The 17097-nt window shown below is 41.1% G+C and overlaps 1 protein-coding gene across 8 annotated transcripts in view; it reads right to left on the reverse strand.

Annotated features, from left to right (window-relative positions):
• Positions 1-17097, reverse strand: part of LOC129763304 (uncharacterized) — a 44970-nt gene that overhangs the window by 11227 nt on the left and 16646 nt on the right. For 6 of the 8 annotated variants that reach the window (XM_055762240.1, XM_055762237.1, XM_055762241.1 and 3 more), the window contains exon 2: positions 7777-8066. In XM_055762240.1, the coding sequence (XP_055618215.1) occupies positions 7777-8059 (283 nt within the window). In that variant the 5' untranslated portion in view covers positions 8060-8066. Of the gene's footprint in view, positions 1-6275; positions 7594-7776; positions 11283-17097 lie in introns of those variants that run through there. The other 2 variants (XM_055762239.1, XM_055762243.1) reach the window with 2 other exon arrangements.

The following is a 17097-nucleotide window of genomic DNA, read 5'->3' on the forward strand; positions in this document are numbered from 1 at the left end:
CCGAGCTCCCGGAGCTTCTGGCGCGTCACCAAAGAAGTGTGTGGCCTGGCGTTGTCCTGATGGAAGACAATGCGGCCTCTGTTTATCAAAGATGGCCTCTTCTTCATGAGTGCTACCTTCAAGCGGTCCAGTTGTTGGCAGTACAGGTCCGAATTGAGCGTTTGGTCATAGGGAAGCAGCTCATAATAGACTATTCCTTGACAATCCCACCAAACACACAGCAGAACCTTCCTGGCCGTTAATGAGGGCTTGGTCTGAGCCGCTTCAGCGGGCTTCAACCACGACCGTTTGCGCTTCACGTTGTCGTAAGTGACCCACTTTTCATCGCCAGTCACCATCCGCTTCAGAAACGGGTCGATTTTGTTGCGATTCAGCAGCGATTCACATGCGTCGATACGGTCAAAGATGTTTTTTGCGTCAACGTGTGTGGCACCCACACATCGAGCTTCTTTGTGAATCCAAGCTTCTTCAAATGGTTAATAACGGTTTGATGACTTATACCCAGCTCTTGGCCGATGCTACGGCTGCTACTATGCCGGTCTTTCTCGGCTAATTCAGCGATTTTGTCGCAATTTTCGACGACAGGCCTTCCGGAGCGTGGCGCATCTTCGACGACCTCTACACCAGAACGAAAACGTTGAAACCATCGTTGTGCGGTGGAAATGGAAACTGTATCGGGTCCATAAACTGCACAAATTTTATTGGCAGCTTGAGATGCATTTTTGCCTTTGTCATAGTAGTACTGTAAAATATGTCGGATTTTCTCTTTATTTTGCTCCATATTTGCGACACTATAACTCACGAACGACTTAACCAAACAAAACACTGTGAAGGACTTATATTATAGCACGCAAAAATACCTTTCCAACAAGCTATAGTATGACTCGATACAATGAATACAACTAGAACTACGCGCTTACAACGACACCTCGCGGAAATACCGCAGGAGTTTTTTGACAACCTAATATTAGCTTACTTGCAAAAAATTACCAGAACATTCGCCATGGCAGACGAAAACATGCGTGTAGGCGTGTTGCGTGTTGCTCAGAAATTCTCGATGGGACGCAGCTGGGAGACGTCGATATTCAGCCGCTCAATCTTCTCTAACGATGCTTCGGGTAGTGGACCGACGCCAGATCCGGCCAGAACACCGCGTCTACGCCCTTATAGTATTTCTTGATGAACAACGCAACTTCTGGTAGACACTTCGTACTATAAATTTCCCCGTTCACGGCTAGTCCGGAGCTAAAGAAGAGCGGTTTTGACATCCCTTCTCGCTGATTGTCAGCCACAGCAGCACTTTCTTGGAGAACTTGGTGTGTGAAATAAACTTCACTTCGGAGCTCACTTCCTTCGTGGAGTAAGTAAAATACGCCCCGCCAGTCGTTACCATCCAGAGTGAGATAGGTCTCGTCGTCCATCACCACCGCCACGTCGCGATTCACCGGGAAAATTGACTTGACCATTTTATTCAGCCGCTGCCGCTGCGTTATTGCCTGCAGCTCCGAGACAAGTTGACGGGAATTCCGCTTCCTGACATGTATGCCCATGTTCGCCAGTCACTTCTTCCCTGTTTGGCCGGTTGCACCGATCTTCCGGCCAAGCGCACGCAGCGATGTAGCCACTTTCCCTCGATCTCCCTCTTCAGCATCCTTTGGAGCAGCATCCTTTGGAGCTTCTTGTCGCTCAGGGCTGTCGGCCGTCCGGAACCGGGCTTTCTTTCGATGCCCTGATTGTTGTCCAACAGTGCCAAGATGTTGTAGATGCCGGAACGGGCGTATCCGGCGTCTACAAAGTGCCGCACGATGTTCGCTTTCAACGCGGCGGGGTACCGTTCTTTGAACGCGCACACTTCTGAATGGAGTAGCTTCACTGTTCTCGCAATCACGGTTAGAGTTCGACTGATAGAGCTGTCAATTTTTCTTCTGCTGACTCATGGCTTACTATGATTGATACTTCATGGGTAGTCAGTGCGTGTGAAGGTAAACCCATGGAAGATCGGCAATTTTTGTCCATTTTTTAATGCAAACGTTACTCAAAAAGTTCCCGAGAATCATTCGAGAAATTCAAAATAAGTTTATTCATTAAATTCATTGATACCCACACCGTTATAAAAATAAGAACAGTGAGCTTTATTTGATTGAATGTTAGTTAGTTAGTTAAGGTTTTCAGGAGCATAGTGCCGTCACTAGAAGTTTCCGACCTCGAATTCATGTTACGTTTTCCGCCACACTCACTAGAGAGAGACAAACAGCAGTGTGTGGTTTTTCCTCTTCGTGGACATCGATCGTATGTGTCTAATTGTGTTTTCGGTTGGTTTACTATGAAGATCGCGGAACAGAGTTTACGTGGTTACGTGGTCGCCATCCAGCCCCGATTTTAATCCGCTGGATTACTTAGTATGGCGCGACATGAAGGTCAAGGCCTGTTCTTAATGCCTCCCGAGTACAGTAAGCCTCCGACAAACATTGACCCGTATCTGGAGAGAAATTGATCCAGGCTACATTATTAGGACCAGGAAGAGTGTGGAAACCGTAATTGCAGCAAGTGTAAGCTCGATCGATGATTACCAAAGTTTAAGCATCACAGGAACATTCCCCTTTTAAATAAATTAAAAAATCGGAACCGTGATTTTTTTTTAATTTTGACATTGCTCAATGACTGAATTACTTCTTGAATGAAAATCACAAAAATATTATAAATTTCATACAGACTCAGACATTTTTTGCATTGATGTAAGGACCTTCGAATCCGAAGTTTATCAGATCTTTCAAAGAATCGGCCTTCGAAGGAACACGTTGGTTTAAAGTAGCGTCGAGCAGCTTCCAGAGCATTAGGCTTGAGGCAACGTTGTAACCTCTAATGATACGAATGAACGGTGGGGTTTTAATAGCGTCACCGGTATGTTCTGGCAAATCATTTGTAAAAACTGCAACACATTGCTAACGTTTGTTTTAGTTAGAATCGGAATCACTGTTGATTCTAAAGCAGCGGTCGTAGTAGGCGTATCTAGAATATTTTGACAGCAAATTGTTCCGAAAATCTGTGTCTCTCGACGGTGAAAAAATACACGTTGATCTGTTTTGTTTTGAAAAAGTTGTGCAGGATGGAAGCTGGTCAGGTACTTAAATCGCCTTGAAGAGGTTTGTTTTTGGGAAGGCATAATTAAGACATGTGGTAAGGAGATATATTCTGCACATGCGAAACTTTTTTTTTTCAAATTGGCGCAGCCCAGCAAAAAGTGGCCCAGCATTCGGCTATTTCTTGGTCACCTGTCGCAGCAAACTCTTCTCAAAGACATCGCCATGCTGTCTTCGTTTGTGGAACAGCAAACCGTCCGCCGGGATTTAAGTTAAGACATCGTTAATGAATCTTAAAAAATGTAGCAACACAGTCCTGACCTTATGTTTTCCGGTGGATGTCTTTTTGGTACACCACATTTTCTTTGGTTAATGCTTCAAAGATCGTCCGAAAAACCTGTGTTTTGCCTGTGCAACAAATGTGCAACTGGCAAACAAATGAGTCACAACAATTGAAACAAAAACAAAAAAAAATAAATATTTTTTTCTAAATAAATTCAATTGCACGTATTTTACTGTTGCAGTATCGGCACCATAAACAACGTTCATAATTTTAGCGCCCTGGCTTGCATTTTCGCTTTTCTAAAAGGAAAAGTGTAAAATGTACCGAATTTTCTCTTTGTTGACCTCCATTGTTAACACCCTGTAACTCACAACTGAATTGAACAAACAAAAAACAGCAAAAGAATTTGTTTCAGTGTTAAATGTCACCTTTACAACGAGCATAAATTGAAATTGTATGATCGATATTACGCGAGATATTGATCACTAAAGCCAGCTACCGGGAAAATGGATATTAATTCGTTAAGCCCAGCGTCAGTCCCTAGGGGCCGTTGACGTTGACCTTTTTGATAGGAAAGCGCTGACTGACTGAGACTGACAGTTACAAAATAAGAAAATAAAAATATATACGGTTTGTTTTCGGATGTTTTACAAAACGTAACTACTTTATAGTTGAATCTCTGACTGTTTTCTATTCATACGATAAGTATCTTTGGGAGCTGGGAGCTGGCACCGGCACTGATATTATGCAAACGCTCTTGATGCGCGCTAAATGGAAAGCAGAGCAAGAAAAAATCGGGGCTTAACCCTTTCCTTACGGCATTGTGCTCCGCCGAAGTGCTACCCCTGTACGGAGCACTGCGCCGAAAAGTATGCACATCGCGCTGGTGTGATCGAAGAGCAGTATGAATTTCATGTCGTCTAAAGACGACGCTCATACACACAGCTCGTCGCGCGGATGTCGTCTATAGACGACACTCGTAACGAAAGGGTTAAAGTGTTAAAGATAGTTACAACACAGTACCAAACACATGTTTTCCGATCGATATCTTTGCCATACACGATTTTCATTGGTGAATACCTCAAATACCGTCCGAAAAGTCTGTTGGCAGGATTGCGCCGCAACAAATGTGCAATAGGTAAACAATTGGAGTGAATGGATAATGGTAACGATGATCACAAGTTTTTGATGCCAAATGTCTTAAAATTGCATGGAACATCGGGATCTAGTGTCATCTCGAAATTTTCTTTTGTCAAAAATCGATACTCTGGGACAGGTATGGGCAAAATCGCATCGAAATTCGTTCAACAACACTCATTCCCAGGTAAAACTCACCCTTCTATCCTCCGTTTATGCCTCACTTTATTTGAGACAGAAAACATTCAGCTATCCTCTTCGCAAAGTTCATTCTCGATTAGAACGGAAAAATACTGTCTCGATTCCGCTCTTCTATTCTCAGAAATTGTTGCATTCCCCATTTGCCTCATTTGCTTGAGCCAGCGAGTGTCTCTGTAAAATCATTCGTTTTCCACTCAAATAGCGATCATTGAGCCTCGATCGCGGCAATAAAATATAGTTAGAGGAGATGTGTCTAAAACGCGCCTGTCGGGCAATTTGACCCGCCTAATTTTCTCGTAAACCAGCAAAAATATAAATGCACTGGATATAGGCAATTGTGCTAGTCAATGATAGAATCCTACCATGTATGTTTTACATTTGTAACATGTTTTAAAAAAAATAAGAAAAATAATTTTCTTTGGAAGCAATTTTCGATGTAATTTTCTACATCATTTCTATAAGGTTTTTGTTGCTTGAAACCGATTCAGAGGCGATAACTGTGGATCATATTTATTGAGTCGAGTTCCCAGTGAATATCTCAGATGAAGAAAATGGTAAGAAAGGATTAATTTCCTTCTCAATTTGATATTTTCCGCATCAGCTCAACATCGGGCAGTATGGCATACCCTCGATCGGGGCAATTTGCTCGCTTTCGGCCCTAAACATTCTCACGAGAGAAATAGCTTGTATGTGAGGGATGCCAGATGATTTTTTCAAATATCTCTGCATGGCACGAATAAATGTCCTCAAATGAAATCATAATGAACAAAAATGAGCGAACCATCACGGTATTTCGAACATGATGTTCGATAAATCACTCAAACAATTGTTTTCCAATGACCTCAGTATGTTTTCACAAACATTAATTGTCTTCACAAGATTAAATCTCTTCAAAACGAAAACATGTCTTCACATCTGGCATCTATATTATGTGCTCAGAGAATACAGGAAAACAAGAGCGCGGACTAGAGAATTAACGCACGAATACTGGGAGAACACGCTCGCCGGATGAACGGTTTCTTCTCTTCGCTGGTGGGCATGAAGGGAATAGATTGATGGAATCTCTCATTCATATAAGCTGTTTCTCTGAGCTTTATAGTCTCTGAGAGAAACAACTCATGGGCATATTATACTTCTGCTGGGCCATTTAACACCGTATGATTGGAGATTTAGAATTTGGGCGCCTTACAAAATAAAATTCGTAGTACTTTTGTTATTCAATATCTAAAATACAGAACGATTACAGATGACTGAGGGTTAACTAATCTACGTACTGACGTAGTTGTCACCTTAAATTTCAAGAGCACGATCAAGATAAATCCATTCTCGCTTAGGGGGTGCGTATTACCCACTTATCCTATAGAAAGTTGAAATCGGGTTGTTTCCTGTGCACTATTGCAATGACATTATTTTTGTTTCTAGTATGAAACGATCTAAGCCAACGCAAAAGACCATATCAACGCAAGTTATTGATGAGCAGAAAGGTGGATTTCATGTGCACTTGAATGCTGACAAGGAAAAAAAGGATAAAAGAAAATCATACCTACACGCATTTTCAATCTATTTAGACTCACTTGTTATTTCATTTCGTGCGATCCTTCCAAAGGAATATTCATTCATTGAATGTTGTTTTCCACTCTTTGTTTTGTTATGTTTTCTATCAGCCCCGAATGAAGATGGTCGGGTAGTGTAAAATGAATCATCGATTGCACGATGATGTCACGATTGTTTGCTGCATTCTTTTCGCCATGATTATTCCAAGCAGATACAAGAGTGATTTATAATCAGTTGTGGAGAAATGAGCGAATGAACTTCTCCATACTTGCTCTGGGACTGGGTTTTTTTCGGAATACGAGAGGAAACGTACGGTTTTAAGTGCCAATAAAAATATTTATCTCGATTTTTCATTCGGAACTTGTTGCGAAATGTTGATTGGCACGATAATATACCCTATGCAAAATATTAGCTCATTCGAACTTCATTTATTAGTGTTGCAGACGTTAAAATTAGAGTTTTTTGAAAACCGAAAAATCACCCGAAATTGGGGTTTTCAAAAAAAATTTAGATGCCAAATGTCCTAAAATAGCATGACACGTCGAGAATCGACTTTTCAGACAAATCTAGAGCAACATGTCAGAAGGGTCCATCTTCTTTGATCGATTCTCTTCATCAACTTTCTCTTTCGATAATCACGGTGTTTCAGACAGATTTGGATCCAGTTTTTCCGTGTAGTTTGAAAAACGAGATTCCCTTTCACACTCCTTGTCGTCGAAAACATAAAGAAATGCTTTAACCGATGAGGTATTAGTGTAGATGAAGAGAATCGATCAAAGAAAATAGGCCCTTTTAACATGTTGCTCTAGAAATAACGACCAAGTGCAAAAAAAAATTAATTTTTTGACAAAAATTTTTTTTTCGAGATAACAGTAAATCTCGACGGGTAATGCAATGATAAGACATTTAGCATCAACAATTTTTTTTTTTTCGAAAAACCCGATTTCCTTCACTTTTCGATTTTCAAAAAACTCAAACTTTGACCGCTTTGCACCACTCTCCCTTAAGTCCGATTGAGCTGATATTTGGCATAGGGTGTTTTTTTTAGAGGTGGCGAACATTTTTTATAAGGTAAGTTTTTGAAATTAGAGATGACCATTTTCATTGGCACCCTAGTGCTCATACACTGTTTGGCTTAAGCCAAATATTTTACACTTTTTGACAGATAAGATTCGATCAACTTGTACTAATCAAACATATTTAACACAAGACGCGAAAAGTAGCTCATTTTTTCAGATTTTATCAGTATCATATATAATAGGATGATCAGCAGTTTACACCAAGTCCCCGCAATCAGATTCGATGGGGGCGGTAAAATATGAACAATCTATGATTGAAGGTTTCAAGCTTTTCAATACTGACCTACGACGCTTGGAAATAGATTTGCAATAATGTTTTTGGGAACCACCGCAACCGCCTGGTGAAATTTGGAAAGGTATCATTGATTAGTAACAATTGGGAGGGGGCGATATGCGCCTCCATTTTGGATTAATAATTAGTAAATAGGTTGGCTTCTCATACCGGTGTGCAGCCGGGTGTGCTGCTGGACGTGCGACAGCTGTTTGAATTTGCGATCACAGTAGGAACATTTGTAGGGCTTCTCCCCGGTGTGGACCCGGATGTGCTGCACCAGCTGGTGGTTGGAGGAGAAACTCTTGAGACACTGCTGACACTGGTGGGGTTTGTTCTCCGGCGGGGCTAGCTGTGGCAACAAGTTCTGCACCGACAGGATATCACCGGTGCAGTTGAGTTCGGCGGCCGCCCCCGGCACGGCACACAGGTCCCGAACGTGCTGAATCTGCATTCTGACTCTGGAATGGAACACACACACGCCACACAAGCAGAAGAAGAAGAAACGATCCCCGAAAGGACGATGATTAATGCTGTCTAGGGATGGGGTTGCGAGAGCCAAAGCCCCCGCGGATATATCTCGTAATACATAATTCTAACAATATTTTTCTTCAGGTATATAATTATTGTCATATAATTGATAGATATATAGATTGGAGATATTTGCAATTTCCGTTCCGAGCCTGCCGCTAGGATATCAGGTGTTGTTTAAAACTTTCGACCGCCCTTTTTGCTAGTGCTGTTGCTGCTACTGCTGCCGTGTCGATAATGCTCTCCCAGTAGCGATAGTGGCGGTGGTGATGGTGGTGGCAGTGAAGCTGCGCGAAAACTTTTCAGCTTCGCGCGACTGTGATTTGTTTAAAAACCACCCGTAATTAGATAATTAGAGTTGCGTTCGTTGTTTAATGGCAACTTTCGGCGAGTCGCTCGCGGAACGCATGCCTTCCCGTCTTCTTCATGACCTCATGGCGTGTATGCGTGCGTGCGTGCCTGCCTGCCTCCGTTCGAAGATCTATATTCACCACCCATTCGTCCTCATACATTATGCGAGCAGGAAGGTTCGAACGAACGAAAAACCCTATCCAAACTATCGCCAGCAGAGTTTTCTATGAACCAACAAAAAACCTCATTCCATCGTAGGGGTGAGAATCTTTAGCTAAACAAAAAAAAACTAACACCGAGATTTTGTCAGCGTATTTTAATCTCAGCGAATGTTTAAAACAACTGCCTTCCTTACTAACCAAAAATGCGCCAAGTCACGCTGCAAAAGAGGGGGTTTTGAATTTTTATTAAACAACTAACACCTCACCGACTACTAGCAGAAGCGCGGGTGGGGCGAAGAAGAAGGTGTTGGTGGTGAAAGAGGGTGGTGGTGGTTTGCTCCAAGATTCTGCTCGTTCTCAAGAAAAAGGGTGGTTTGAGGCGCACACACACACACACACCCAGGGCATTTCTTAGTGGTGAGGGTGGGAAGGAAGAAAATTTGTGCCGAGCAAGAGAAAAGTTGTTTTAATGAGAACATAGAAAGATCGTAAACTCAAGGGTCGATTTATGGTAGATGATATTTTTGCGAACAGGGAATCGTTTTGTGGTGGTAATAATCTCTGGAAGATGTGGGATATTTATCGCAAATGTGAGAGATCCGTCATCAGATAAGAACTGAAAGATGTCATCATTTTGGTAGCAAATGAAATCCGAGAAGCTTGCGATCTGTATCTTCGTTTCTACGGTTGGCTTAGGGGAAGGTGAAAATGCGTTAAAAACGCTGTTTCTAAAGAAGAAAAATGACGAATATGCCAAAAATTTGATTATGAAATTGAAACTAACCAACTGTTCCAACACCTCGTCTTCTATGATTGTGAAAAAAATTAAAAGAAGTAGCTTTTTCTAAATCAGACTTTTTGCAGAGAAATGCCAAAAACTCAATGAGTGGAAACGAGCCAGCATTGTCGAACCTAATCCAAACCTTTGATAAGCAAAACACCAAAGTAATAAAAGGATCAAGATAAGTTCAGATTACGCAGCAAAAAAAGTTTTCAAGGTTTATGAAAAAATATTTATTAAAAAGTTATATTTTGGTAAGCAATTTTTATGAATGGACTGAAAAGGCGAATTTTTCCCAACAATTTGTACTGTCAACCAAGCTGTCAAAGCAATGAAATGTATGCGGAAAAGCGTATTGCCTTTTTTGAAGGGACACGGGTCCAAACAACGTGCAACTCAAAAACTCAAATACACCCAAACAACGAGGACAGGGAAAAAAATGTATTTAGTAGCCATTAACATTTAAAAAGAAATAGAGTTTAATGAGAAAAAAACATGAAAATTTGCGTACTGATTACGTTATTAAACATAATCACGTTGACCAGTTTGTGTCCGTTTCACCCTTTGCATTACTTGGTCCATTTTTCAATCAGTGGAAGAACTGAGGGCGAAACGCGTCACCATGATAACTATGGAAAACCGAGTTTCTAATAGAATTCTTCTGCGCTAATGGCAATCTTTTTTAAATTTTGAATCTGATTCGCAATATTATTTTCTTCATTAAAAGTTCATCTTACTGCGTAAAATTGCAATATACAGTAAAACCTGTTTTAGTGCGAATTTTTTTGGTGCGATTTTTTTTGTGCGATTTTCTGTTCTTGTGCGATTCTTTTTTTGTGCGGTATATGAAAAGAAGCATATTTGACGAAGTTATCGTCCATTTAGTTTTTCTCGATGGTTTATATGTATTTAAGTGCGAAAAAAGCATTTCTAAGTTTTTGCATGACATATGATATCTAACAGCATCACGTTTCGGCATGCAACTAAAAGCACAAAACAGCCAAGCGCAACCGAAGAAGCAAACTGTCCCATCGCAAAGCAGGGAAACCAAAGGAAATTAAACGATGAACGGCTTTGAGTTATTTTCTTGGGGGAAACTTTTTTTATGCGGTCCCTATCCACCGCACAAAAAAAGTTTTTTTCAAAATCTGTACCGAACACGGTTTTTTAAAGCTACTGGTGAAGTTTTGCACGATTTTTTTTATGCGGTCCCTATCCCCCGCACAAAAAAAAAGGTTTGCCTGTATTCAATAAATTATTCCATGCAACTTTGGGTGCTTTTTTCACAAAACTTCTCAGACATTACACAACTTCCTCCTCCGATAAACCGACAATTTTCTCGATCAAACCATGATGGAGCATTCCGCCCCACTACGGTGATCAGAGCTAGTTCATTGTCTGTATTACCGAATCGTTTACAATTTTTTTTTTGCAAAGGTAAGCAGTTTCGGCAAAATTATACACATAACCTTTTTCTCATCACTTTTCTTGGTTTATTACACTCATACCTCGTTATACGGCATTTCGCTATTAGAATGCAAATTTTAGAACCGAAGTATAAACACAGAATCCGACAATTTGACACCAATCAAAAGTCGTGAAGAAAAAGCAAAAAGAAGAGTAAGACTACGGTGACAGTGGATGCGGCTATGTGCGAAAAGTGTGGTCGTACGAGTCGTATGCAATCGCATACAACTACAACTAAAGGGTGTGTCACATCAAATTGCATCACGGAAAAAACGCTGTAGAAATTCGCCCAGTAGACCGATCCTTTTGAAAATTTTAGACAGTAAAATAAAAACTATTAAACAACTTTTGGCATTTTCTTTTTATTCATACTTCGAGCCCAAGCCCGTATGCTCGCACCTTCCTCTTTACCCCGTCCATAAGGTTCTGTACAACGTCAGGTTGTAGTTTTTTTTTTAAACAGAAATCCATTTTCTCTTGAAGTCCGCCTCCGATTTGACAACTTTTGGGTTCTTCCGGAGGGCCTGCTTCATAATCGCCCAATATTTCTCTATTGGGCGAAGCTCCGGCGCGTTGGGCGGGTTCATTTCCTTTGGCACGAAGGTGACCCCGTTGGCTTCGTACCACTCCAACACGTCCTTTGAATAGTGGCACGAAGCGAGATCCGGCCAGAAGATGGTCGGGCCCTCGTGCTGCTTCAATAGTGGTAGTAAGCGCTTCTGTAGGCACTCCTTAAGGTAAACCTGCCCGTTTACCGTGCCGGTCATCACGTAGGGGGCGCTCCGCTTTCCGCGAGAGCAGATCGCTTGCCACATCATGTACTTTTTGGCAAACTTGGATAGTTTCTGCTTGCGAATCTCCTCCGGAACGCTGAATTTGTCCTCTGCAGAGAAGAACAACAGGCCCGGCAGCTGACGGAAGTCCGCTTTGACGTAGGTTTCGTCGTCCATTACCAGGCAATGCGGCTTTGTCAGCATTTCGGTGTACATCTTCCGGGCTCGCGTCTTCCCCACCATGTTTTGCCTTTCGTCGCGGTTAGGAGCCTTCTGAACCTTGTATGTACGCAGGCCCTCCCGCTGCTTGGTCCGCTGGACGAATGAACTTGACAAATTCAGCTTATTGGCGACATCCCGGACCGAACTTCTCGGATCACGTCTAAACTGCTTAACTACGCGCTTGTGATCTTTTTCACTGACGGAGCATCCATTTTTGCCGTTCTTCACCTTCCGGTCGATGGTTAGGTTCTCGAAGTATCGTTTTAGTACTCTGCTGACCGTGGATTGGACGATTCCCAGCATCTTACCGATGTCCCGATGTGACAACTCCGGATTCTCGAAATGAGTGCGCAGGATTAATTCACGACGCTCTTTTTCGTTCGACGACATTTTTCCAAATTTACGAAAAATTGACAGTGAAGCATGGCCAACGTGATCTATACACTCTTATCTGATTATAAGCGAAAGCTGAAGATATAATTCCTAAAAATTAAATTTCTACAGCGTTTTTTCCGTGATGCAATTTGATGTGACACACCCTTTACATAATAAAGAAGTTTGTTTCCTTCGCCAGTTATCAGTATGCATCCAAAATTTAAAGTGAGTTTTTCTCGAAACCATGTTTTGCAAACTGGTTCTATCTCCGGAACGGTCCATCCGATTTCCTAGCCTTTTTTTTCGATATTTTGAAAAATGAAATTTTGGTCAATGTTTTTATCTAGATTTTTGAGGCAAAAATGCATTTTTTACAAAAAAAAGTCGCAATTTCGTTAAAAATCTATATTTCAAAAAAATCCTACGCACGATGACAGGAAATACATCCAAGATCACGTAAAAAAATTGGTTGAAATCGGTCCACTAGAAAAACTTGTAGAACTCCCACTAGTTTACAAGGCTGCAAGGGTTCAACAAACCGGTTTCTGCTATTCAGGGGACAGTCCGATTGACACTAATTTATTTTTTGTTTGTTAAATGATATAGCTAATAAAACTGCAATATCAGATTAATCATAGTAATATATTTGCTCGTTTGAAAAAATCGCGAAAATATCATACTTTTTATGATGATATTTATAGTGTACCAAATATGGAGCAGTTTCCACTTTATTTTCGCATTATTTAATTTTTTTCAATGTCAAAATATCTGAAAACTGTCAATGCAGAAAAAACATAAGATATGAAAAAAGGATGAACAGAAACGAATTGGTTTGTAAAAATTTGTTCCGGTCATATTTGTGTTGAAAATGCATAACATTCTGGAAAGCTTCAGAACAAACAATGCAACTTTCTTTGATGTTAAAATATATCATGGTGTCAATGTGATGAGTACCAATTACCGAATCGGAACTGTTTTGAAATCAAATAAAATAAATATTATTCCAAGTTATACCACTTAGAAATTTGTTTTAATGATCGTTTTGATTATTTACCAAGGCTGATAAATGAAAAAAAAAAACAATCTGATTCTAATGTGATATAAAAACTGGAACGATATCAAACCCCTTTGAGAGCTGATCTTAGAGTAATTCTACATGTTGATTGCAGAGGTGTGAGCTTTTAACATAAAAATAATATTGTGGTATATAAAGGATAAAAATCACCTAAATCTAGAATTCTTACTGATTTCAAGTCTAATACGGATTTTTCCATTTTCTTTAGAATGGAAAAGCGCAAGCTTTGCAAAGCCATTTACCCCAAATTGGAAAATGCAAATTACATTACGAAAAATTAAAAGTTTTATTAAAGAACGGATTCAGAAGACGAATTGCCTTCAATGAGAGCTCCCTCCCGAGTGGTTAGCGTCATAACTAACATGCCGGGTGTTCGGGTTCGATTCCCGTTCTGGTCGGGGGAATTTTTCGTCAAAGAAATTTCCTCCGACTTGCACTGTGATCACGCGTATTCTAGAGCTTGCTACTCAGAATGCACTCAAGGCGTGTTATTTGGCATAGAAATCTCAACTAAGTACTAAAAAAAAATGACGCAAGTAATACTACGTTGAGACGGCGAAGTTTCTCTAGGAACGTTAGTGCCATTGAAGAAGAAGAAGAAGAGAGTTCCCACTTTGTGCCATGTACCATTGTTTACACAAAAATACTAATGTACAACATGTACAAGTGAATTTTAAAGGATTCCTAATAGATGGTGTTAGTGGCAATGTTTTTTTTTTGTTTAAGTGTCAGTGTGATCCAAACATGTCATATTTTGTGCTAGCAGAGATCCACTCGCGGGATCTTTGTTGTAAGAATTGTATCGAGAGCTAATTATCAACTTTTATAATGATTCTACTCAAAAATGGGTGAATTTGTTTTAGTGTACTTGCAAGCAAAAATTTGTTTTCATGTCAACAAAAGTAAATCGATTCATTCCGTTTAAGTTGTTCGTTTTCGCTATGACTAGAATTAGTCTTGAGACAAGAAGGAAAATTCCGCACACTTGGTGTACTGAAAAGTGTGCTACCTTCAACCAAATCGCAAAACGGTTTAAAGTGCACGTGTGAAAAATATCATCCTCAAGTATGACAACGAGTTCTCCTTGAATGATATGCCTAGATCCGGTAGAAAATCTTGTACAGTAGTGACTTACATCAAACGACACCGATCGGTATCAACGCGTAATTTGGCCAAAAAGTTTAAAACCAGCATTGGAATGATTCAAATAATCAATGCCAGAATTCCTTGAATATATACAAAAAGCGAAAGGTGCCTAAGAAAACCGCAAAACAACGATCTCGAACCAAAACAAGGGCACGGAAACTGTATAACCGGCTATTGGACAACAGCAATCAGTTCATCCTGATGGACAACGCAACATACGTCAAACAGGATTCAAGAACGCTTCCAAGGCCCCAATTCTACACGAAATCAGCGGAGGAGGAGGTGGACGATGCTGAACGCATCAATCTCCGCCTCTCTTCTGGTCGGATTTGGCATCTGCACATTGCGCTAAGCCAGTATTACAGTGGCTCTCAGACAATAATACCCGATTAGTCGAGAAAAAACATCAATCCACCAAGTTGTCCAGAACTCCGACCAATTGAAGGTTACTGGGCGACTATTAAAAAGATCTTCAAGAAGTAGGGAACAGTTTCTCAAATCACCGATGAATTTAGAAAAAAATGGACAGCAGCATCCAGGAAATGCACAACATCTACTGGGCAAAATTCGATGAAAGGACTTCCGTCAAAAGTGCATTCATTCTATAGTTCTATAACACTTTCGTAAACAAAACCGTCCTTGATGGCATGTGTCGCTCTTTCAAGCTCCCCCTTCTTTCGACGTTGTCTGTCCATCCTTTTTTTTGTAATTCCGCGACATCTGGAATCAATTAGACCAAAGAAAAGCCTCAAACCCGTAGGACCAATTCACCCTACAGAAACATGACCAAATCACCCCACACAACATGCAAGAATTAAAATGCAATTAATTTCATTCATTGTTATCAAACATACAGTTTCGCTGCATCAAATTGTTCCTCCTTTGTAGGCGAACAGAACTTTACTGCACAATTTTCTGATTGAAAGTTTGTTCAATCAGCGGAAAAACCTTAAAACCACGATCGAAAAATTTTACCAAAGTTTTTCTTACGTTAGGTACATACAGTTCAACAAAAGAAGGAATAGACATTATAAAAAAACAAGTTAAGCCGTACTTTTTGACATATACGGGTGATCCAAATCACCGCGCGTTACCCTTCGTGTTTTCTAAATAGTGTTATTTCGAATCATCTGTCAGTTCCACCATCTTGCACCTGACCAGAAGCATCAAGGCGATTGAATGAAGTCTGAGAAGAGGCCGAATATTTTGTGATACCAAACGTAATTACTGTGTATAAATCAGCCTCTATATATTCACCACTCGTAACGCTCAAAGATAACTAACGTTTTATATAAAGGGTGTGTCACATCAAATTGCATCACGGAAAAAACGCTGTAGAAATTTAATTTTTAGGAATTATATCTTCAGCTTTCGCTTATAATCAGATAAGAGTGTATAGATCACGTTGGCCATGCTTCACTGTCAATTTTTCGTAAATTTGGAAAAATGTCGTCGAACGAAAAAGAGCGTCGTGAATTAATCCTGCGCACTCATTTCGAGAATCCGGAGTTGTCACATCGGGACATCGGTAAGATGCTGGGAATCGTCCAATCCACGGTCAGCAGAGTACTAAAACGATACTTCGAGAACCTAACCATCGACCGGAAGGTGAAGAACGGCAAAAATGGATGCTCCGTCAGTGAAAAAGATCACAAGCGCGTAGTTAAGCAATTTTGACGTGATCCGAGAAGTTCGGTCCGGGATGTCGCCAATAAGCTGAATTTGTCAAGTTCATTCGTCCAGCGGACCAAGCAGCGGGAGGGCCCGCGTACATACAAGGTTCAGAAGGCTCCTAACCGCGACGAAAGGCAAAACATGGTGGGGAAGACGCGAGCCCGGAAGCTGTACACCGAAATGCTGACGAAGCCGCATTGCCTGGTAATGGACGACGAAACCTACGTCAAAGCGGACTTTCGTCAGCTGCCGGGCCTGTTGTTCTTCTCCGCAGAGGACAAATTCAGCGTTCCGGAGGAGATTCGCAAGCAGAAACTATCCAAGTTTGCCAAAAAGTACATGGTGTGGCAAGCGATCTGCTCTTGCGGAAAGCGGAGCGCCCCCTTCGTGATGACCGGCACGGTAAACGGGCAGGTTTACCTTAAGGAGTGCCTACAGAAGCGCTTACTACCACTATTGAAGCAGCACGAGGGCCCGACCAACTTCTGGCCGGATCTCGCTTCGTGCCACTATTCAAAGGACGTGTTGGAGTGGTACGAAGCCAACGGGGTCACCTTCGTGCCAAAGGCAATGAACCCGCCCAACGCGCCGGAGATTCGCCCAATAGAGAAATATTGGGCGATTATGAAGCAGGCCCTCCGGAAGAACCCAAAAGTTGTCAAATCGGAGGCGGACTTCAAGAGAAAATGGATTTCTGTTCAAAAAAAAACTACAACCTGACGTTGTACAGAACCTTATGGACGGGGTAAAGAGGAAGGTGCGAGCATACTGGCTTGGGCTCGAATGAATAAAAAGGAAGTGCCAAAAGTTGTTTAATAGTTTTTATTTTACTGTCTAAAATTTTCAAAAGGATCGGTCTACTGGGCGAATTTCTACAGCGTTTTTTCCGTGATGCAATTTGATGTGACACACCCTTTAGTTAATAGCTAGTTTATT

The sequence above is a fragment of the Toxorhynchites rutilus genome, chromosome 1 (assembly GCF_029784135.1).
Source record: "Toxorhynchites rutilus septentrionalis strain SRP chromosome 1, ASM2978413v1, whole genome shotgun sequence".
NCBI lineage: Eukaryota > Metazoa > Arthropoda > Insecta > Diptera > Culicidae > Toxorhynchites > Toxorhynchites rutilus.